A 25,301-nucleotide genomic window follows, 5' to 3' on the forward strand; every position below is an offset into this window, starting at 1 on the left:
GGAGCAGGTGAGCAGATTTTACCCTACCATGGTGGGAGGAAGCGGCAGTACAATTTGGGAGCTACATTATGCCTATTCCAGAGCCTCCAGTGTTTGGTTATGTCTCCACTATGTTAGTGAGATACCATAACGTCACGTGACACTATAGCGCTTGAGGCGCTGACTAACCAGGGCTTATTTTTGGATTAGGGCTTATATTTAAAGTGTACTTAAAAATTTAAGATAACGATTATTTTTGGGAGAGGACTTCTTTTTGGAAAACAGGGTATATTATAGTCCTGGCCAACAGTGATAGCACCCTTTAAAATTGTTAAAATAAAGATACATTTCTCCCACAAAATTATTGTAATCACACACGTTACGTTATTACACATTTTCTTTATGGGTATTGGAACAAGAAAAAAAAAATTAAAAATAATGGCAAATTAGAAATTAATTTCACATAAAACTCCTTGGATGTGGACGGCAGAGAAATATTGATGAAATGTTCCAACGCAGGATAGTCCTGATGATGGATAAGCAGCCCCAATCAAGTGTCAAAGGAAATTTAGGCTGTCCTACAGGCGCAGGGGTGCATCAGTGTCTGCACAAACTATCAGTCGACATTTGAAGGAAATTAAACACTACAGCTGGAGACAAAGGAGGACCCCACTACTGACACAGACATAAGGTAGACTACAGCTTGCCAAAATGTAAATGAGTAAGCTAAAATCCTTCTGGGAATTGTCTTGTGGACAAAGGAGACCAAGATTGTATTTTTAGTAAAAAGCTCTTTCTACTATTAACAGAATGAGGCCTACAAAAAAAAGAACACAGTACCTACAGTGAAAAATGGTGGAGGTTCACAGTTTTTTTTTTGAGGCAGCTTTTCTGTCTCTGGCACTGGATGTCTTGACTGTGTACAAGGAATCATGAAATCTAAAGATTACCAAAATGATTTTGGCTCGCAGCTCGCCAGAGTCAGAAGTCTGGGTTTGCATCCTAAGTCCAACAGAACAATGACCCCAAACATACTTCAAGAAGCATCTAGAAATAGATGGAAACAAAAGTGCTGGAGAGTTCAGAAAATGCCAGCAGTGAGTCCAGATCTAAATCCCATTAAACACCTGTGGAGAGATCTTAAAATTGCTGTTGGGAGAAGGCACCTTCACATATTAAGAGACCTGGAGCAGTTTGCAAGAAATTAAAATAAAAGTGGTCCAAAATTCCAGTTGAGAGGAGTAAGAAGCTTGTTCATGATTATAGTAAGCAAATGATTGAAATAAATAACTAAAAGGGTGCGCAACTAAAATATTAAGTTGAATTGCCAACAATTTTATCCGCCATAATTTTGGAGTGGTGTGTAAAATTATGTCTAATTGGCCTTTTTTCCTACATCTTTTTAGTGTTGCTCCAATACATACAAACGAAACACATGTATAACAAAACATGTGTAATAGCAAAAAAATTTGAACAGGGTGCCCCAACCTTTCGGCCATGACTGTATAATATAATTGAGAAATATTATATATAAATAATTTTCTATTGTGCATCTGGAGATGTGAAAAAGGTAAATCAAAGGTTTATCATAAAATCATAAAATAGTAGGGGGGGGGGATAAATAAATAAAAATCTTCCACTCTTCTCACTTCAAATAGGAATAAAAAAATATATATATGTATATCTATACAGATACACACAGTACAGACCAAAAGTTTGGACACACCTTCTCATTCTAAGTCTTCTTTATTTTCATGATTCTGAAAATTGTAGATTCACATTGAAGGCATCAAAACTATGAATTAACACACGTGAAATGAAATACTTAAAAAAGGGTGAAACAACTGAAAATATATGTCTTATATTCTAGGTTCTTCAAAGTAGCCACCTTTTGCTTGGATTACTGCTTTGCACACTCTTGGCATTCTCTTGATGAGCTTCACTCTCCTTCTTAGTCAAATAGTAATGAAAATAAAGAAAACTCTTTGAATGAGGTGTGTCCAAACTTTTGGTCTGTACTGTACATACATACACCCCTGTTTTAAGTGAGAAGAGTGAAAGATTTTTTCAAATTTTTTCCCCCTACCATTTTATGGTATATAACAACTTTTGATTATTTTTTTTCACATCTACAGATGCACAATGGAAATTTTTTGAAAAATATATATTTCCTTGATATAAATCTGGTATCAGGGTAATCATACTGACCGGAAAAGTAAAGCAGCCTTATCACTAATACCGCACAAAAAAACCTTGTAAAAATTAATTATTGTACTGCTTTTTATTTCTTCAGTCCATGCTCTCCGCCGAGCACTTATGTCGGGGATTACATGTAAATCCCAAAAACACAATTAAGACAAAACCCCCCGATGGAACCACTCACTCTAATGAGGCAGATGGAGACACTTTGGACTTCATCTGGTCGCTGTTCCAGTGGTGTCCATGTTTTTAGCGCACAAGTGTGGATGACCACAGTTCTGTTGACGCCTAAATAGATGGAAACCATCGTAAGAGAGGCCAAACTAAGTCCAAAGTGTCTCCCTCTGCCTCATCAGGTGTTCCCACGATCCAGGTTTGCTGAGTTTTTGATGCTGTAGAAGCTCTGCGCCTTAGTTTTTTCCATTATGTTTGTGTACACTTTGACGGTGCAATTTTGGTTTTCGTTTGATGTGCCATACTTTAAACAAAGTTGGTTTGTTTTTTTAAACTTACTGTTATTGACAGAATTGGGTGCGGATTACATTTATTTTTGATCCATTTCCTACGTGGAAATGCACTAAAATGCATGTTTGTTTTTACCTGCAGATTTTCCAGCATCTAATACAAATCTATGAGGAATTCCGTATAATAAAAAAAAAAAAAAAAAAAAAATCTTGAAAAACTTTACATACCAGCAAGATAGATTGACATGCTGCGGCTTGGAAAAGCACAGTGGACATGAGATTTCTATAAATCCCATACACTTTACTTGTACAGTATAAGGCTGCGGTATGATGCAGAGAAAACACGTAGCATCAAAACTTGATTAAGGGTATGTGCGCACGTTGCTTTTTACCTGCTTTTTCTTCTGCGCTGTTTAATGCCAAAATGGATGTGTTCTTCTATTCAAGCAAAGTCTATGGGAATTTGGGTTTCTTGTTCACACTATGTTGTTCAAAATGCTGCCTTTTTGTGGCAGAACTTTGGTCAAAAACTCAGCTTTGCAGTGCAAAACCCAAATGGCAAAAACAATTGACATGTTGCTTCTTTGAAAAGCTGAGTTTTTGACCAAAGTTCTGCCTCAAAAAGGCAGCATTTTGAACAACATAGTGTGAACAAGAAACCCAAATTCCCATAGACTTTGCTTGAATAGAAGAACACATCCATTTTGGCATTAAACAGCGCAGAAGAAAAAGCAGCAAAAAAGCAGGTAAAAAGCAGGTAAAAAGCAACGTGCGCACATAGCCTAAGGGTGAGTTTTAGGGTATGTGCCCAAGGGACAATGTACCCCCACGGATTTTGCCGCGGAAAACCTGCGGATTTATCTGGATTTTCTAGATAAACCAGCAGGTTTCATCAAGTACAGACTCCCCATGTTATCCTATGGGACATTGGGAGTGTCTGTGTCCATGCTGCGGTATGTGCGGCTGTGGAATATGCTGCGGATGTCAATTATTCCTGTGGAAATACCAGCGGATTTCCCGCCTCTCCACTATGGAGATAGAGGCCGGAACGTCCACAGGTAAGCCACACGAATGTTTGCAGGTTTTCCGCAGATATTTCACTGGAATCCCGCAGCAATGGATAGCTGCGGATTCTGGGGAGCTGCTGCGGGAAACCTGCGGACGTAGAGGGGAAGGGGGTGGGGGGGGGGGGGGCAAAAAGAATGCAATACCAGCCTTATTATGAAAGTGATCACAAATATGTACTCCAAAATGTTACCAATAAAGAACCCTAACTTATCCCGCACAAACCAAGCTTCACCTCAGGTCCGTAATTAGAAATATAGGGGGTTTTCAAATTACTGGAGAAGGGGGGTGGGGGAGAAAAAAAAAAAAAAAAAAAAACAATACTTCTGGAAAAAGAGACATGGCTCACCCCCTCAAATATACCGTATTTTTAGGACCATAAGACGCACTTTTTCCCCCAAATGTTGGGGGAAAGTGGGGGTGCGTCTTATGGTCTGAATGTGGCTGTGGGGAATGTGGGTGCTGCGGGTCATCAGGGGCATGAGCAGGCTGTAGCAGCCTGCCGTGACCACGTGGACCCGCTCATTTAATATGCACGCCCATCATCTCTCAGCGCTGAAGCAGGCACTGACAGGTGGGCGGGATGATGGGTGGGGGTTTAACAGCCGGCCCGCATGATCACCCCTGGCAACTACGGCCTGGGAGTGATCATGTGCGGCTGTATTCACTGCTCCCCGTGCATCATCATCAGCGCAGGGGGCAGTGAATCAGTGTACAGTACTCACCGTTCCCCTGCAGCATCGCTCTTCCTCCAGTCTGTGTCAGCGGCAGCGCCGCTGAGTGGAGCCATCCCAGTTACCCTGCTGCATCGCAATCATCTTCTGTGTCTGTGCCAGCGGCTTGGTGGAGACTAGCGGGGCGCACAGCGATGACGTCATCGCTGTGCGCACGTGTCCACACGCAGCCGCCGGCACAGACAGAGGAGATGATTGCGATGCAGCAGGGTAACGGGGACGGCTCCACTCAGCGGCGCTGCCGCTGACACAGGCAAGGCAATAATTTCACTCAAACATCCTTGCAGAAAAAATTATGTCACTTATTAGGTTGCATTAGTTAAGCTGTAAACCTAAAGCTTTTGAAGTAAGAAAAATTCAAAAAAAAAAAAAATCCACACTTTTATACTCACTTGTGAGAGGTCCTTTTCTTCATCATATTTGCAGAAACGCCTGCATGTGCTGGCAGATAAGAAAAACACAGTTGAAGTTTTAAGAAATGTAAAATAAATAAGTACATTTGCAATTATCCATCAGTTCATCCTGGAACAAAACAGATCGTTAGTTTATTGCTTTTCTTTGTGTGCAACTAGCAACTCTCAAAGTTAAAAGGGTGTTTGTAAAATACAAAATAAAAAAAAAAAAAAAAAAAAAATGTATATTATATACAGTGGGTACGGAAAGTATTCAGACCCCTTTACATTTTTCACTGTTTAATTGCAGCCATTTAGTAAATTCAAAAAAGTTCATTTTTTTTCTCATTGATGTACACTCTGCACCCCATCTTGTCAGGACCCCCCCCCCCACCCCCTGAAATGTAGAGCGTTTTGCAAATTTATTAAACAAGAAAAACTGAAATATCACATGGTCATAAGTATTCAGACCCTTTGCTCAGACACTTATATTTAAGTCACATGCTGTCCATTTCCTTGAGATCCTCCTTGAGATGGTTCTCCTCCTTCACTGGAGTTCAGCTGTATTTAATTAAACTGATATGACTTAATTTGGAAAGGCCCACACCTGTCTATATAAGACCTCACAGCTGACAGTGCATGTCACACCAAATGAGAATCATGAGGTCAAAAGGAACTGCCCAAGGAGCTCAGACAGAATTGTGGCAAGGCACAGATCTGGCCAAGGTTACAAAAGAATTTCTGCAGTACTTAAGGTACTAAGAGCACAGTGGCCTCCATAATCTTTAAATGGAAGACGTTTCGGACCACCAGAACTCTTCCTAGACCTGGCTGTCCAGCTAAACTGAGCAATCATGGGAGAAGAGCCTTGGTGAGAGAGGTAACAAAGAGCCCCAAGATCCCTGTGGATGAGCTCCAGAGATGCAGTAGGGAGATGGTAGAAAGTTTCACAAAGTCAACTATCAATGCAGCCCTCCACCAGTCGGGCCTTTATGGCAGAGTGGCCAGACAGAAGACTCTCCCCAGTGCAAGACATATATAAACGCACACATGAAGGACTACCAGAGTACGAGAAATAAGATTCTCTGGTGTGATGAGACAAAGATAGAACTTTTTGGTGATAAATCTAAGCTGTGTGTGTAGAGAAAATCAGGCACTGCTGATCAACTGCCCAATACAATTCCAACAGTGAAACATGGTGGTGGTGGCAATAACATGCTATGGGGGTGTTTTTCAGCTACAGGGACAGGACAACTGGTTGCAATTGAAGGAAAGATGAATGTGGCTAAGTACAGAGATATCCTGGAAGAAAACCTCTTCCAGAGTGCTCTGGACCTCACACGTGGCCAAAGGTTCACCTTCCAACAAGACAATGACCCTAAGCACACAGCTAAAAACAACAAAAGGAGTGGCTTCAGAACAACTGAGCATTCTTGACTGGCCCAGCCAGAGCCCTGACCTAAACCCAAATGAGCATCCCTGGAGAGACCTGAAAATGGCTGTCCACCAACCTTCACCATCTAACCTGACTGAACTGGAGAGAATCTGCAAGGCAGAATGGCAAGGCAGAATGGCAGAGGATCCCCAAATCAAGGTCTGAAAAACTTGTTGCATCATTCCCAAGACTCATGGCTGTACTAGCTCAAAAGTGTGCTTCTACTCAATGCAAAAATAAAAAGAAATTAACAGATCACCAGAAAGCAGGGATACGGATGCGGTGCTTGGAAATCTGAACCGGCAAGCATGACCAGTCCATGTGCTTGAAACGCGTACCTGCGTGTCTACACATGGTTCCATGAAACCGTTTCATGTTTTTGTTTTTTCATTAAAATTTTAATTGCATTACATTTGACGGATGCTGGATTTTTCCACCAATTCTGCTTCTACTCAATAATGAGCAAAGTGTCTGAATAATTATGACCATGTGAGATTTCAGTTTGATTTTTTTTGTTTAATAAATTTGCAAAAATTTCTACATTTCTGGGTCAAGATAGGGTGCACAATACATTAAGCAAAAAAATATATATTTTTTTTAATTTACCAGTTGGCTGCAATGAAACAGTGAAAAAATTAAAGGGGTCTGAATACTTTCCGTACCCACTGTATACACATACATATCTAAAATAGATGTCATCAGCAAGGAAATGGCCAAACATAACCAAAGCAAGTAGATTAATACTGAACTAAATGTGCAATATGTAAAACATAATAAAAATATAAAAAAAAAAAAAAAAGAAAAGAAAAAACACATTATTTAAAAGAGGTTGCCCACACTAGGACAACCCATTTGAATCTCATTAAAATAAAAGCTTATCACCACCTGTGCTGACAACGGTCCAGCGGTGCCTCCGATCGCTCTCCTGAGGCTGATGTGAGGTTGTTGTGACGTCATGCCCAACCACGGTCTTCTTTCCTCTCCCAGTCTTAAAACGTATAGGTAATTAACAGGAAATGAGCGGCCAGCTGCAGTTCTCACTTCAGGTTAATTACTTCTACCTTTGAAGCAGAAACAGTGAGGCCGGTAGCTATTAGGCGCAGACCGCGTATGATGTCACAACCTCACGTCAGCCTCAGGAGAGCAAGCTTTTTTTGTTTTAATGAGGCAAACATGGGGTAAGAGAAGGAGATGACCAAGTAGATTGGACATGTACACAAATATATATATGTGTGTGTGGGTGTTATTTTTAATAAGGCAATGGGGGTTGATTTTAATTAGTGTTATTAATATTGCCCTTGAGGCTGCGATGGCATGTGGCGATGCATTGCTAGATATTGCAAAAATCAGTCTCCTGTGAAATAAACGCTGGCTTTCATAAGAGTATCGAAATTACAGGCCCAGGTGTCTTCAGCAGATCATGGGCGCGGCAAAGGGCAGGTGGAATTGAGTGCCCCTATTCCAGTGCGAGTTACAAAAATGAAGTCAGCCGTCATGTACGGTAATGGGAGAGATGCGGGCTTGAATCATAAAAAGAGGTTAATCCCTTTTATGGGAGGAGTGCAGTTTACCTTATGGTAAATTATATTTTAAAATTTTGATAGATGGGAATTCTATGAACGCAGTGATTCTAAATATGCCTATTGCTTTCAATTTCTTAACGTGGTGGTTTGAAACTAATATTTTAAGCCTCGGACAGGCGAGAGAGCACACTGTCAGTGCGTATTGTTAGGAGAGAACCTGAAAAGCAGGAAAAGCAGAGTGCAGCCTCGCAGAGATGCCACAAAAATGTTCACGTGCATTCCCTTTAGATGCAACTTAGATTGGCAGAGGCATTTAAAAGGGGGTAAAACAGAAGACACTGGAGATCACGCACTGAGACTCCATTCAAATGGGTAAAAAAAAGTGGTGGACTCAGCGGAGGATAGTTAGTAACTTCTTGATACCAGCATATCCATTTAATATGCTTCCCTATGTTAAGATTTATGTTCTTTATGGAGTACATTGTTCTCTAGAAATAACTGCAAAGCCTTGTAGTTGAGCTTCAAAAAAGGCACAAATGTTAAATAAGGGCCCTTTCGCCAAGCTTTAATAGTTGGAAAAGCCAATTATTACACCCAGCTGCCTTGTAGGACTTAGAACGTTCTAATACTACTACAGCTTCAAGGGAAGCCAAGGAGTGGGCTACCAAAACCGAATCTAGTCATCTGTTATGGTGCTCCAGGTAGCACTTGTAATCTTCAAACTTTTACCTGCATCAGCTCTTGATCGCTGAGCTGCGGCCTTTCCAAATGGAGTCTTCATTCATCTGTGTATGCAAGGGCAGCAACGCTGCCGAACTAGGGTGAAAATGAGTCACTCCAAGTCTGATGATGTAGTTCCAGTCTACATGAAAATGATACCCTTTCTCTCCACCTCGCACGCAAAGAGATTTTCCACCGTGAAGTGCCACCAAAAGGCAGGTTGTCTGCAAAACAAAACCAACATTTTCATAAGTTGACTGAATAGTGGGGGGCGGTGAGAAAAAAAAACAAACAAAAAAAAACCCCTCAAAACTTTAGGAAGAGTGAGGACATAATGGGACAACTAGCCACTTATTCAAGTAGGGTGCTATTATAAGTGTATTTCACCTTGATAGGTCTTTAGCGTGAACATTGTTCTGCCAGATAAAAATGGGATTAAATACCATACATATACAGTTAGGTCCAGAAATATTTGGACAGTGACACAATTTTCGTGAGTTGGGCTCTGCATGCCACCACATTGGATTTGAAATGAAACCTCTACAACAGAATTCAAGTGCAGATTGTAACGTTTAATTTGAAGGTTTGAACAAAAATATCTGATAGAAATTGTAGGAATTGTACACATTTCTTTACAAACACTTCACATTTTAGGAGGTCAAAAGTAATTGGACAAATAAACCAAACCCAAACAAAATATTTTTATTTTCAATATTTTGTTGCGAATCCTTTGGAGGCAATCACTGCCTTAAGTCTGGAACCCATGGACATCACCAAACGCTGGGTTTCCTCCTTCTTAATCCTTTGCCAGGCCTTTACAGCCGCAGCCTTCAGGTCTTGCTTGTTTGTGGGTCTTTCCGTCTTAAGTCTGGATTTGAGCAAGTGAAATGCATGCTCAATTGGGTTAAGATCTGGTGATGGACTTGGAAATTGCAGAATGTTCCACTTTTTTGCACTCATGAACTGCTGGGTAGCTTTGGCTGTATGCTTGGGGTCATTGTCCATCTGTACTATGAAGCGCCGTCCGATCAACTTTGCAGCATTTGGCTGAATCTGGGCTGAAAGTATATCCCGGTACACTTCAGAATTCATCCGGCTACTCTTGTCTGCTGTTATGTCATCAATAAACACAAGTGACCCAGTGCCATTGAAAGCCATGCATGCCCATGCCATCACGTTGCCTCCACCATGTTTTACAGAGGATGTGGTGTGCCTTGGATCATGTGCCGTTCCCTTTCTTCTCCAAACTTTTTTCTTCCCATCATTCTGGTACAGGTTGATCTTTGTCTCATCTGTCCATAGAATACTTTTCCAGAACTGAGCTGGCTTCATGAGGTGTTTTTCAGCAAATTTAACTCTGGCCTGTCTATTTTTGAAATTGATGAATGGTTTGCATCTAGATGTGAACCCTTTGTATTTACTTTCATGGAGTCTTCTCTTTACTGTTGACTTAAGAGACAGATACACCTACTTCACTGAGAGTGTTCTGGACTTCAGTTAATGTTGTGAACGGGTTCTTCTTCACCAAAGAAAGTATGCGGCGATCATCCACCACTGTTGTCATCCGTACACGCCCAGGCCTTTTTGAGTTCCCAAGCTCACCAGTCAATTCCTTTTTCTCAGAATGTACCCGACTGTTGATTTTGCTACTCCAAGCATGTCTGCTATCTCTCTGATGGATTTTTTCTTTTTTTTCAGCCTCAGGATGTTCTGCTTCACCTCAATTGAGAGTTCCCTAGACCGCATGTTGTCTGGTCACAGCAACAACTTCCAAATGCAAAACCACACACCTGTAATCAACCCCAGACCTTTTAACTACTTCATTGATTACAGGTTAACGAGGGAGACGCCTTCAGAGTTAATTGCAGCCCTTAGAGTCCCTTGTCCAATTACTTTTGGTCCCTTGAAAAAGAGGAGGCTATGCATTACAGAGCTATGATTCCTAAACCCTTTCTCCGATTTGGATGTGAAAACTCTCATATTGCAGCTGGGAGTGTCCACTTTCAGCCCATATTATATATACAAAAACATGTTCAGAAATACAATTATATATATATATAATATGGACTGAAAGTGCACACTCCCAGCTGCAATATGAGAGTTTTCACATCCAAATCGGAGAAAGGGTTTAGGAATCATAGCTCTGTAATGCATAGCCTCCTCTTTTTCAAGGGACCAAAAGTAATTGGACAAGGGACTCTAAGGGCTGCAATTAACTCTGAAGGCGTCTCCCTCGTTAACCTGTAATCAATGAAGTAGTTAAAAGGTCTGGGGTTGATTACAGGTGTGTGGTTTTGCATTTGGAAGTTGTTGCTGTGACCAGACAACATGCGGTCTAGGGAACTCTCAATTGAGGTGAAGCAGAACATCCTGAGGCTGAAAAAAAAGAAAAAAAATCCATCAGAGAGATAGCAGACATGCTTGGAGTAGCAAAATCAACAGTCGGGTACATTCTGAGAAAAAAGGAATTGACTGGTGAGCTTGGGAACTCAAAAAGGCCTGGGCGTCCACGGGTGACAACAGTGGTGGATGATCGCCGCATACTTTCTTTGGTGAAGAAGAACCCGTTCACAACATTAACTGAAGTCCAGAACACTCTCAGTGAAGTAGGTGTATCTGTCTCTAAGTCAACAGTAAAGAGAAGACTCCATGAAAGTAAATACAAAGGGTTTACATCTAGATGCAAACCATTCAATTCCAAAAATAGACAGGCCAGAGTTAAATTTGCTGAAAAACACCTCATGAAGCCAGCTCAGTTCTGGAAAAGTATTCTATGGACAGATGAGACAAAGATCAACCTGTACCAGAATGATGGGAAGAAAAAAGTTTGGAGAAGAAAGGGAACGGCACATGATCCAAGGCACACCACATCCTCTGTAAAACATGGTGGAGGCAACGTGATGGCATGGGCATGCATGGCTTTCAATGGCACTGGGTCACTTGTGTTTATTGATGACATAACAGCAGACAAGAGTAGCCGGATGAATTCTGAAGTGTACCGGGATATACTTTCAGCCCAGATTCAGCCAAATGCTGCAAAGTTGATCGGACGGCGCTTCATAGTACAGATGGACAATGACCCCAAGCATACAGCCAAAGCTACCCAGGAGTTCATGAGTGCAAAAAAGTGGAACATTCTGCAATGGCCAAGTCAATCACCAGATCTTAACCCAATTGAGCATGCATTTCACTTGCTCAAATCCAGACTTAAGACGGAAAGACCCACAAACAAGCAAGACGTGAAGGCTGCGGCTGTAAAGGCCTGGCAAAGCATTAAGAAGGAGGAAACCCAGCGTTTGGTGATGTCCATGGGTTCCAGACTTAAGGCAGTGATTGCCTCCAAAGGATTCGCAACAAAATATTGAAATTAAAAATATTTTGTTTGGGTTTGGTTTATTTGTCCAATTACTTTTGACCTCCTAAAATGTGGAGTGTTTGTAAAGAAATGTGTACAATTCCTACAATTTCTATCAGATATTTTTGTTCAAACCTTCAAATTAAACGTTACAATCTGCACTTGAATTCTGTTGTAGAGGTTTCATTTCAAATCCAATGTGGTGGCATGCAGAGCCCAACTCGCGAAAATTGTGTCACTGTCCAAATATTTCTGGACCTAACTATGTATGTATGTATGTATGTATGTATGTATGTATGTATGTATGTATGTATGTATGTATGTATGTATGTATGTATGTATGTATGTATGTGCTTTCGTTTGGGATTTTCTCTCATTCCTCAAGGCAAAACTGCTACAGCTCGTTCGATTTAGATTGCTAGCCATCAGCGAAAACAATCTTCAAGTCTAACCACAGATTCTCAAATTAAGGTCTGGGCTTTTATTGGGCCACCCCAATTCATTTACACATTTCTCCTTAAACCATGCAAGTGTTGCTTTAGCAGCATGATTTGGGTCATTATCTTGTTGAAAGGTGAACCTCTGTCCCAGTCTCAAATCACTGACAAAACAGGTTTTGCGCAAGAATATCCCTGTGTTTCACATCATTCATCTTCCCCTCGACTTGGACCATTTTCCCTGTCCTCCCTGCCAAAAAAAAAAAACATCCCCACTGCATGATGATGCCACCACCACCATGTTTCACTGTGGGGATGGTGTTCTTGGGGTCCAGAGATGTGTTTGTTTGGCAGTTGGCACCAGACATTGCATTTACCTTGCTGGCCAAAAACTTAAATTTTGGTCTCATCTGACCACAGCACCTTCCTCCGTACATTTGGGGAGTCTCTCAGACGTCTTTTGGCAAAATCAAAATGAGCTTCCCAATTTTTGTCTAAGTAAAGGCTTTTTTCAGGCCACTCTTCCAGAAAAGGGCAGCTCTATGGAGTGTATGGCTTAGGCTGAAGTCACTACAGTATGACTCACAGAAGCATCACATCCCGCTGACAGCTCTCATGACCAGAGTGTGTTAGCTGCAAAGAAAAACGCAAAGCTTTCGTACTTTGTTCAGGAGAGCAGATGGCCAGTCTGGGCAATGCGCGAGTCATACATTAGCGTGCCTCCAAACTTAGTGGTTTTATGGGCAGAAACTCCAGTCTCTGCTTGGGAACTCTGCAGCTTTTTTTTTTTTTTTAGAGGTTCTTTGTTCTCTGTGCGGCCTCACTGATTAATGCCCTCATTGCCCGGTCTGAGTTTTGGTAGGCGGCCCTCTCTTCGCAGATTTGTTAGGATACCACGTTTTTTCCCCATTTGATAGGATGGTGCTTCGGGAGATTAGATTAGGATTATTTTTTTTATTTATAAAAAGAACTTAACCATGACTCGTACTTAACTCCGTCTCTGACTAGTTTGGAGATCTCCTTGGTGTTTGGTTAGTGGCGCTTCTGCGCAGCCTCTGTGGCCTTTCAGAAAAGGTGTGTGTAAACTGACAGACCATGGGACACAGATTGCACACAGGTAGACTGTCACTAAGCATGTGACTTATGTTAACTGCCTGCACCAGAAATTTATAGGGGCTTCATAGCAAAAGGGGTGAATACATATGCAAATGGCAATTCTATTCCATAAATTAAAAGGTTTGCCTTCACTTCTTGCTCTGCTTGAGATTGGGGGGAAGAGTTATAGGGTTTAGAGAAAATCATCACAACATTCAATATTATTTTAGAACAAATGGCATGGTTAATGCTACCTTAAAGATATATTTTGGGGGGAGGGGGGAGGAATCAGTCTAGTTAACGTAAACTAAATTTTTTTTCCCCATAATGGTTGTTACAGCTGGTTCCAAATCCAAGTCACCATATGCCAACATGTACCAAAATAAAGGCATGAAAGCCCCTCCTTCCCATCTGCATCCCAGCTTCTATCTTTAACCACTTCTCTTGGCCTCTCACAGCTCTCATCCTCTGAGACACATGTAGATGGTAACACACTTGACCTGGTCTTTGTCCGCCTCTGCTCAGTCTCTCACTTTGAAAATTCACCTCTTCTCTGACCACAACATCCTCTCCTTCAAGCTCACAAACCCTCACCCAGCAGAGTCCCACCTAATCACACATTCAGAAACCTACAGGTCATCGACTCTCAGACACTTACAGACTCTACACTCATCACTGTCCCTCATCTCTCTTTTTCCTGTCCTGATCTGGCTGTAAATCACTACAATCACACAATCAGAAGAACCCTAGACCAAGTAGCGCACCTCACCCTCAGAACGTCCAAACACAGAGTAAAACAGCCATGGCTCACATTGAAAACTCGATTTCTCCAGTGATGCTCTAAGAGTCCTGAATGCCTATGGAGGAAAACCCGCACACCAGAAAACATGAATTTGTAGTGGTTGAAGTTAAGAACCTACAACACTGCCCTTCACCTCGCCAAACAGACCTACATCACCACCCTGATCTCACTATCAAACAATCCAAAAAAGCTCGACAGCTTTCACTCCCTTCCCCAAGCACAGACCTTCATGCCGATGACCTGGCCTCGTATTTCACAGAGAAAAATAGAAAACATTTTGCCAAGAGATCAGCTCCCAGCCACCAAGCTTCACGATTCCCATCCCTCCCCACATCCCATCCAGCTCACTTTCCACATTTGACCCAGTCACAGAGGAAGAAGTCTCTAGACTCCTCTCTTCTCATTCTACCACTTGCACCACTGATCCCTTCCCCTCACACCTACTCCAGTCACTCTACGGTCGTCACTACTTAACTAAACTCTTCAATCTCTCTCTTCTGGTAGCGTCCCCACCTCCCTCACTTTTTTTATTTTAATTTTTTTTTTTTTTAAATAAAACACCACCTTCTCTTGACCCATCGTGGGCAGACTACAGACAAGTCTCCAATCTCCTCTTCATCTCCAAACTCTGAGTGTCTGGTCTATTCCCACCTCACACGCCACCTATCCGCTCACTTTTTTAGATCCTTTACAGTCTGGCTTCCGCCCCCTACACTCAACAGAAACTGTCCTCGTCAAAGTAACCAATGACCCATTGACAGCAAAACGTAATGGAGACCACTGTTTATTCTTCTTGACCTCTCTGCAGCCTTCAACACGGATTCTCCTTCTCTCTATGTTCCATTCAGTTGGCCTAAAGGACACCATGCGCTCCTGGTTCTCTTCCAATCTTTCTGCATATCAATTGCTGGCTCCACATCTTCTCTTCCTCTCACTGTTAGGGTCTCTCAAGGTTCAGTCCTCAGCCCTCTTTTCCCTCTACACTGCCCCAATTGGACACACCATTAGTAGATTTGGCTTCCAGTACCATTTTTATGCTGATAAAACTATACACCTCATCCCCGGCGTACTACAGAACACTAGTGACTGACTGCAGTTTGCAACATCAGGTCTGCTCTCTGAAACTTAACTCTTACAAAACAACTTCTATTCCCTTCGTCTAACCTTCCTAAACCAGACATGTCCCTCTCTGTGTGGGCATCACGATAACTCCTAGGCAGCAGGCTCGCTGTCGGGGTGTTACTTGACACTGATCTCTCCTTCACCTCCTATATACAATCTTTTGCACCTCAAGAACTTTTCTAGAATCCGCCCCTTTCTCACCATTGAAACTACAAAAACCCCTCACCGTGGCCCTGATCAACTCCCGCCTTGACTACTGTAACTCTCTATTAATTGGTCTCCCCCTAACTAGACTCTCTACTCTACAGTCCATCCTTAATGCACCAGCCAGTGTCACCTATCTGGCTAACTGCTACTAGGATGCTTCTTCTCTACATTAGTCATTGCACTGGCTGCCCATTTATCACAGGATCAAAATCAAATTGCATGTTCTCACCCACAAAGCTCTCCACAGTGCGGCACCTACCCCTACATCTCCACCCTCCTCGTTCCTTACGCTCTGCAAATGACTTCCGACTAACATCCACACTAATCCGGACCTCCCACTCCCAGATCAAACACTTCTCCAGAGCTGCACCAATCCTCTGAAACGCTCTACACCAAGAGGCTAAGACGAATCACAACTTAGCTTCAGACGCTCCCTGAAAACACATTTTTAGGGTGGCCTATCACACTCCCTAACCAAATTAAATTCACATAGACCCTCCACGACCTATCAGAACATAACTCCATGTCAAACTCCACCGCACCCAAATGCTTCTCAAGGTTCTGGCTGACTAGTAAAGGCATCCTTTATTAATAATAATTGTATTCATTTATATAGCGCTATTAATTCCACAGCGCTTTACATACATTGGCAATACTGTCCCTGTAAGACTGCAGTGCTAACCTTCCCCCATTTCCTTGAGATGGCTGGATTGTCAATGTGAATAAGAACTTGCACCTTGTTTCCCCCCCCATATCTCATTGTAGAGTGTAAGCTCTCACGAGCAGGGTTGCCTTTTTATTTTCTTCATACTCTAATTATTGTATTTTGTATAACTGCTACTTGTTTATATATGATCCTCCTGAATTATAAAGCGCAGTGGAATATGTTGGCGCTATAGAAAGATTATTATTATTATTATGTGAAAAATGGGAGTTGCTCAGATATCCCATACGCAAAATAAAGAGATCATATTTTGTTTTAATGAGAAACCCTATACAGTGGAATATTGGATATATTTTTCTTTTTTTGCCATTGGGGAATATGGATTATTCTAAATCATTTACAACTACCAGTACCATCTGTGATAACTATTATGACAATGTTACAGCAGTACAAACAGATCCCCAAACTCACAGCTACAGAAGTACTGAGAACGCATAAAGCTATGACATATATTCATATCAATATGAATCTAATTTCCATTTCAAAATCCAAAATTTTATTTAAATAAATGAGTAAAACAATTGTCCACAGCAAAAAGATAAAAGATAATGTGGCTGCAGAAGGATAAACAACCCGATTCTTTGAGGTTTACAACCCCCTCCTAAGGATCACAAACTAGTCTAATTTTCCCTGGAGATCAGCAGTTTCAAGGTCAGAGTAAGGCTGGAGTCACACTTGGGAGAGACTCGCACGAGTCTCACATCACATCACCCAGCATGGCCACACACTCTGACAGGAGCGGGTCAGCTGCATGTATTTCTATGCAGCTGAGGTGCTCCTGTCAGGAGAGCTGCAAGCCATGTCGGGTGATGTGATGCAAGACTTGCACGAGTCTCTCACAAGTGTGACTCTGGCCTAACAGTTTGTCCAAGCAAGTCTGTGAATTTTACACCTTTGGCAACTACGGTAAGTATCCTGCAACCAAATTTCTAACCCGTTCTATTGTTTGACCTAAGAAACTGTCAAAGTGTAGCTAGTACTAGTGATGGGCGAGCCCCCAGATACTCAGGATCGGAAGGTCCAACCAATCGGAAGAAAAAAAAAAAATAAATAATTGACTATGGAAATTGCAATTATCAGATAATTACACAAACAAAAAGAACAAGTAATTATTAGCAGTGAACAAAAAATAATAAATAAAAAAAAACCCAAAAAAACCACTATACAAAAATATTTTTTTTTCTTTTTACCTAAGGCTTTGGATTCCGGTTTCTTTTCCCCTAGACTGACCTGTACCATTCCTTTCCTGTAGAGAAAATATTTGCACGTCAAAAACTCACTTAGCCCAGGGATTCTGTTCTCAGTTTGGGATGCGGGAGGCAGGAAAGTGGTATCTCTCACTGAAAGGCCTCCAAGCTATGTCAGGCTATGTGCCCACGTTGCGTTCTGTCCCTGCAGAAATTTCTGCAGCGATTTGAACAGCACACGTGCGCTTCAAGTCGCTGCAGAAACACTGCGTACTGAAAAGCCAATTTCATGCGCTCTGGATGCAGCCCCTCCCATAGACAGAGCAGGGGCTGCATCCAAAGTGCACGGAATAAGTGACATGTTGCATTTTAGAACGCAGCGATTTGGCAGCATGCAAATCGCTGCGTTCTAAAACGCAACGTACGCATAGATAATGCACAATCTTTATAGATTGTGCTGGGGACGCAGGACGCATGCAGTTACGCTGCGGTGCCGATCGCAGCATAACTGCATGCAATACGCAAATCGGATTAAAGGGTGTGTGTGTGTAAGAGAACCCGAAAAAAACAAAAACAAAACAACAACACCGCAGCATGCTGCAAATTCTAGAGTTTCTTGTGCAAGTCTCTCCAATGCAAGTCTGAGTGCGAGAAGAGAAAAAAAAAAAAAAACGGTCATGGAGGAATTAAATAGATTCTAAGAAGCCCGCAAGGGCACCCTCTATACCTGAAGAAAGACAGGCACAATCTCCAAGAGCAGGTTTCCCTATCGTAAAAACTATTAATCTGTGGCATAATTTACTTCAGGAGTGGATCACAGCAGGAACTCGTATATGATTTAAGAAGAAAACAATTATGTAAAATGTGGAGAGTTGTTTTACTAAGGCTACATGCGCACGCTGCATCTTTTTGTGTTCAAACTGCAACCAAACTGCAGCCAAAACTGCACCTCGTCAGAGAGCCTGGAAATGTCACAAAAAACGCATGTAATTTCAGGTGCGTTTTTGCTGCGTTTTCGGTGCGTTTCACACCATGCGTTTTTGTGACAAATGTTGACAAAAACGCAGGAAGAATGAACATGCTGCATTTTTTTTGTCACAAACCTTTGACAAATAAAACGCTTACAAATAAACTGCAATGTGCGCATAGAAAATCTGACTTCTCACACTTTGCTGGGAAGTCAAATGTCAGAAAGTTCTGACAAAACTGCAGCCAAAAGCAGCGTGCGCATGTAGCCTAAATGTTTATTGTAATGGATTGACACCTGAGATGAAGTGGAAAAGATTAGCTTTTATGTAGTGGACTGAATCATGTAGTTTGATTGTACATATACCCCATTTCCTTACAGGGAAACATTCACCAGTTTTTTCACTTTTAGGCTATGTGCGCACTGGGAAATGGAATTTTCTTGAGAAAATTCCGCATGCACCCGCGGCAAACCGCACCCGAAAACCGCATGCGGTTTGCCGCGGTTTTACCGCGGTTTTGCCGCGTGCGGGTTGGGATGTGCTTTATTGCATTCAATGCAATAAAGCACATTGAAAAAAAAAAAAAAAAGTCATTTAATTCTGAGATCGTAGATAGATAGACAGAAGAATAGATCGAGGGATAGATAGATAGATAGATAGATAGATAGACAGACAGACAGACAGACAGAGGGATAGACAGACAGATAGAGGACAGATCGCTACATTTCCCACGGTCGGCAGTGAGTTCACATTACCGGCCGTGGGAAATGACCGGTAATTACCTCTGCTGTCTGCTGCTTTAATTCAGCGCTGTGTCTGTCAGTCGCGGCTGGATGTAAGCAGCGCAGGACCTGCGGATTACGCCGGAGCTTTGGTGCGGGAGGGGTTAATAAAATGGTGAACGAGGCTTGTTTGTTTTATTTAAAATAAAGGATTTTTCGGTGTCTGTTTTTTTCACTTTACTTGCGGGTTGATCATGTCAGCTGTCACATAGACGCTGCCATGATCAAGCCTGGAGTTAATGGGGGTGATCCACCACCATTAACCCCTTGTATTACCTTGCTGCCACTGCTACACGGCAGCAAGAAGAGCTGGGGACACGCCGGTGCTGCCGCATAATGCATGCGACAGTGTTGGGGCAGCTGCGGCTGATATTCTCGGCTGTGGGAGGGGGAGTGAGGCGGGGGACATTAACCCTGCCCTTCTCCCTCCCCAGCCTGAGAATACCGGGCCGCCGCTGTGTGCCTACCTCGGCTGGACGGTAAATATACAGCGGAGCCCACGTTCTTTGTTTTCTATATTTCCGTTTTCTTTCTATGTGTGATCTATGTCTGTGATGTCTGTGTGTGTGTGATCTCTGTGTGTTTACTCTCTGCACGGCTTCCTCTTCCTGTAATGACATCACTTCCCTGCAAAACCGCAAGCAAGCGATGTACATTACCGGAGGTAAACCGCGAAATACCGCAGGGAATAACGCAGGAAAACGCAGTGAACCGCACAGAATTTGCTTCCTGCGTTATTCCCTGCGGGATTTCACGATTAACATTGGAGTCAATGGAGTGAAATCCCACAGCGACGTGCGGAAAAGAATTGACATGCAATTATTTTTACTGCGGGAATCCCGCAGCAAAACATGCAGCTGTCAAATTCCGCCTAGTGCGCACAGGATTTTTTTTGCCCATAGGTTTTGCTGGTGATTCACTGCAGAGATGTTATGAACATTTTCTGCAGCGAAACATGCAGCAAAACCGCAAAACATCCGCGGCAAAATCCGGTAAGTGCGCACATAGCCTTAAACTAAAGTATCACCTTCTGCAGGTCCTGGGCTGCATTCTATGAAGGTGCACCTTGTTCCCTGACTCCCCTTGCAGACCCCAAAAATAACTTTATAAAACATGACCGTTAGGTATGCTAATGACCTGTGTGGCTCAGATGGGCGTGCTCTTTCAGCTCCTGTCCCCCCTGCCACTGTTTGCCGTCCTCCTTTCTTCATTGACGTGATGACTCCTCAGTCATCATCCACATTGCTCTTTCAAATCTCGCGCCTGTGCACTCCCGTCCGCAGAGCAGAAAACATAGCTACCCTCGCGCACCGGTGAGCTATTTGCGCAGGCGCGAGATTATGATTGGCGCTGTGCATGGTGTCACTGCGTCATCCTCGTACCCGACCTAATCCTCGTGCCTGCGCATTTAGCTCACCGGCATGCGAAGACAGCTATGTTTTCTGCTCTGCCTGCGATATGGCAGAGCGAACTGCGCCTGCGCGAGCGGACATGACTAATGGGGGGCGTGATACCATGGAAATATGCAGACGTCCATAGGGCAAGGCGCCGCCCCTGTGACCACATTCCCTGCTATTTACATACGAAATATGAAGGTAATAAAACGTTTATTACTTTCATATTATACAATTTTATAACACAGATGGGTAGAGAAGTGTAATTAGGGCACACATGCGTCTGCTGGTAGGTCAGAACGCATATTCTAGGTGACAGGTTCCCTTTAACAAAGATACTCTTGTGACATCTCGTGAAAGCCTGTACAGTTCTGAGAAGAATGGTGCTTATTTTGTTTCTCTATTTTTTCTAGCCTGAGTTATCAGGAGAGATGTAAAGGCAGGCAACACCGAAATTTGCACTGTCCAAACATTGAAAATTTGAAAAAAAAAAAAAAATAATCTAGAATATTTTTTCTTTACATTTTGCATTCTCTGACACTTGCCAAATAACAAAATCTCAAAAGAATTAGAAATAGAGAGGTAAAAAAAAAAAAAAAAAAATATCATTGGTTCACGTGACATGGAATGACCCTATGCCTCGAAAAGAATTTCAGAATCAGAGATCCACTGAAGCATTCAAGAATTATAACCTCATAAAAATGACACTGGTCAGAATCGCAATAAAAATGGCCTGTCATAAGGACTAAGCCAATTTTGTCCCTAAAGGGGGTTAAAAGGGGTCTTATTTCAAAAACAGGGTCACTTGTGGGGGAGCTTCACTGCTTAGACACCTCAGGGGCTCTCTAAAATGAGACATGGTATCCAGTATCTATTCCAGACAATTCTGCACCCTAAAATTTTAATAGTGCTTCTTCCCGTCCGAGCCCTGCCATGCACACAAACAGATTTCAACCAAATGTGTGTTATCGGCGTACTCAGGAGAAATTGTAAAACAAATTGCTTGGTGGTGAAAATGCAAGCGTTTATTGCTAAAGTAACATTTTTGTGGGAAAAGTAAAAATTCTTCTTCCACATTGCTTTAGTTCCTGCGAAGGACCTAAAGGGTTAACTTCTTTTATGTGGTTTTGAGCAGTTTGAGGGGTGCAGTTTTTATAACGGTATCACGTTGGGGCATTTCCTGTAATGTAGATCGAGATCACAGCAGAGGGAGATTACTCCCCATCTCTGTGGAGCTCACAGCATATGATGTGTGCTGCACTTTCCCCATCACCCGCTGGGGCAAGTACCAGTGCCGGGCAGCGGTGATTGCATCATAACTGATCCTGGCGTGCTGCTCCCCACCCTGCCACTCACCACACCCCTCTCCCACCTCTGCTCACCTTGGGCCTCCGCTCCTAGAAGCTCCTCAATACTGTAATCGCTGATGGGAGGAACAGACACCAAGCTAACAGGACAGGCTGCCAGGGGCGGAGGTCTTAAGGAAGTGCAGGCAGCTGGGTGCGGTGATTGCAGTGCGACATCTGAAGTGCAGTGCCACTCAGGCTGCAGATCACCCCTCCTTGCCACATGTCACCATTTTCGATCCTGCTCGGCAGCACAGGACAGAGGGGCACTATGCAGCTGACACTTTAGACATTCAGATCACTTTGCGGTCACCAACAAAATGGCTCCCCACTGTGATCCTAAACTTCATTCTCTTATCCTTTAGGAAACACCCAGAACCCACTTTTACTGCAGCTGTAATGTGAGCTAGTTGTACAGTAGGATTTCAGCAGCTGCTCCCCCTATTGTTTTACAACACGTTCCCTTGAAAGATGGGGCTTGTCAAAAAGCCGATAAGATCTTACTCCTTAACAGATGTACCAATCTGAACGATTATAATGTGTAATATGCAAAAACCCCAATTAGCCATTACAAAATGAACACAATTAAATCCATTGGTATGGAGATAAAGTGTGAAAACACCACCCCAAAACAATACAATAAATACCAGGAGAAACATTTTTTTTTGTTTATTAACATCACAGTAGATACAGATCATTTTATTCAAACTGATTAAAAAAAAAAAAAAAAAAAAATTATCTGTCAATGCCCTGCTGCATGCATCTTCTGGTCACAACCCATCTACCACCCCGACGGGCCAATTCTTGAGGAGGAGGCAGATCTGCTCATCTGAGGCTGACTTTGAACTCCAGTCCGCAAACCTGAAGCAACGTTTTTCGTAACGTGGATATAGCAACCGCTCTATCAAGCGTGGGTACCTGAGGGCTAAGAATACCCCTAGGACAACTACTGAGATATGTTCCTAAAACTGATGGACCGGATCCTAACGTCAGGTTTATAGGAACATATCACGAGTGGGAGACAATGAGACGTATTCTTAGGCCAGAGTCACACTTGCTAGTAACTTGCATCGAATCACCTGGCACGGCCACACATTCTCCTGACAGGAGCGGGTCGGTTGCATGTATCTCTATGCAGCCGAGATGCTCCCCTCTGGAGAGTGTCCGGCCGTGCCGGGTGATGCGATGCGAGACTCGCGCGAGTTACTAGCAAGTGTGACTCTGGCCATAAGAAGCATTGGCCAGTACTTATGACTGACCCTATTCTGGCCAAAAGTTTGAGACATACCCCCACTCATGATGGCTAGATGTGCCAAAATGTAAATGACATTTTCACATGTAGCCATCATGTCCATCCCATCTCCAATCCTTTTGGAACGAGGTCCCCTACATGGTTGCTTTCAATGCGGTCACTGTTTAGCCTGCACCAACGTCCTTCACTGTACCACTTTCTACTTAACAAGTGGTTTATTTTATTATTTAATTAAATATCTTCACCTGCCATGAAACTCAAAACAGCACAGCATCAGATGAAAGAATGAAATATAATCTTTAATTACTTACTGAATATCTGTGTTTTTGGACCTGTCTTGCATGCCATTTATGTATATCTATTTATGTAAGGACTTTTATATGAGTGTTTTTAAAGTTTACATAATATGGCATCATTTGTCCATATGCATCTTTCTAATGGCATGGATGACTATCCTCTACCATCATACATGGACTGTTTTACCTTCCTTACCCCCATCTATTCATTCCCATCACTGTGCGCATGCCGCTCTTCCTGTATGCTGGTGCCTGGCCTGTCTCACACGGCCTGCGCATGCTTCGGAGCCTGGGTGACGTGTCCCCGCTCCCGCGCATGCCTGGTGCCGATTGACGGTCTGGTTGCCCGCCCACCCACCCATTCACCGGGTCTTTGCGACGTGCGGACGCGCCACCTACAGTGCTGGCTAAAAGTATTGGCACCCCTGCAATTCTGTCAAATAATACTCAGTTTCCTTTTCAATTCTTTGGTATTTTCCTCATTTAATTTGTCTTCAATGAAAAATATAATATATATATATATATATATATATATATATATATATAATTGTCATAAAGCCAAATTGGATATAATTCCACCCCAAACAAAAAAAAAGGGGTGGAAAAAAGTATTGCCACCGTTTGAAATGTGATGTGATGCTTCTCTAATTTGTGTAATTAACAGCACCTGTAACTTACCTGTGGCACCTAACAGGTTTTGGCAATAACTAAATCACACTTGCAGCCAGTTGACATGGATTAAAGTTGACTCAACCTCTGTCCTGTGTCCTTGTGTGTACCACATTGAGCATGGAGAAAAGAAAGAAGACCAAAGAACTGTCTGAGGACTTGAGAATCCAAATTGTGAGGAAGCATGAGCAATCTAAAGGCTACAAGTCCATCTCCAAAGACCTGAAAGTTCCTGTGTCTACGGTGCACATTGTCATCAAGAAGTGTAAAGCCCATGGCACTGTGGCTAACCTCCATAGATGTGGAAGGAAAAGAAAAATTGACGAGAGATTTTAACGCAAGATTGTACAGATGGTGGATAAAGAACCTCGACTAACATCCAAACAAGTTCAAGGTGCCCTGCAGTCCGAGGGTACAACAGTGTCAGGCCGTACTATCCGTCGGCGTCTGAATGAAAAGGGACTGTATGGTAGGATACCCAGGAAGACCCCACTTCTTACCCCGAGACATAAAAAAGCCAGGCTGGAGTTTGCCAAAACTTACCTGAGAGAGCCTAAAACATTTTGGAAGAATGTTCTCTGGTCAGATGAGACAAAAGTAGAGCTTTTTGTGAAAGAAAAGCCATACAGGAAAATTTAAAAAAAAAAAAAAAAAAAAAAAAAAAAAAAAAAAAAAAGGCATTCAAAGAAAAGAACACGGTCCCTACAGTCAAACATGGCGGAGGTTCCCTGATGTTTTGGGGTTGCTTTGCTGCCTCCGGCACTGGACTGCTTGACCGTGTGCATGGCATTATGAAGTCTGAAGACTACCAACAAATTTTGCAGCATAATGTAGGAGGGCCCAGTGTGAGAAAGCTGAGTCTTCCTCAGAGGTCATGGGTCTTCCAGCAGGACAATGACCCAAAAACACTTCAAAAAGCACTAGAAAATGGTTTGCTAGAAAGCGCTGGAGACTACTAAAGTGGCCAGCAATGAGTCCAGACCTGAATCAGATAGAACACCTGTGGAGAGATCTCAAAATGGCAGTTTGGAGAAGGCACCCTTCAAATCTCAGGGACCTGGAGCAGTTTGCCAAAGAAGAATGGTCTAAAATTCCAGCAGAGCATTGTAAGAAACTCCTTGATGGTTACCGGAAGCGGTTGTTCGCAGATATTT

At 42.6% G+C, this 25,301-nt stretch overlaps 1 protein-coding gene across 4 annotated transcripts in view; it reads right to left on the reverse strand.

Moving 5' to 3' along the window:
• Positions 1-25,301, reverse strand: part of SPIN1 (spindlin 1) — a 97,109-nt gene that overhangs the window by 21,476 nt on the left and 50,332 nt on the right. For 3 of the 4 annotated variants that reach the window (XM_075318812.1, XM_075318825.1, XM_075318819.1), the window contains exons 2-3: positions 8,521-8,735; positions 4,834-4,963 (exon numbers count right to left, since the gene is read on the reverse strand). In XM_075318812.1, coding sequence (XP_075174927.1) covers positions 4,834-4,940 — 107 coding nt within the window. In that variant the 5' untranslated portion in view covers positions 4,941-4,963; positions 8,521-8,735. The remainder of the gene's footprint in view (positions 1-4,833; positions 4,964-8,520; positions 8,736-25,301) is intronic. The other variant, XM_075318833.1, reaches the window with a different exon arrangement.

Source organism: Anomaloglossus baeobatrachus, chromosome 1, assembly GCF_048569485.1.
Source record: "Anomaloglossus baeobatrachus isolate aAnoBae1 chromosome 1, aAnoBae1.hap1, whole genome shotgun sequence".
Taxonomy (NCBI): Eukaryota; Metazoa; Chordata; class Amphibia; order Anura; family Aromobatidae; genus Anomaloglossus; species Anomaloglossus baeobatrachus.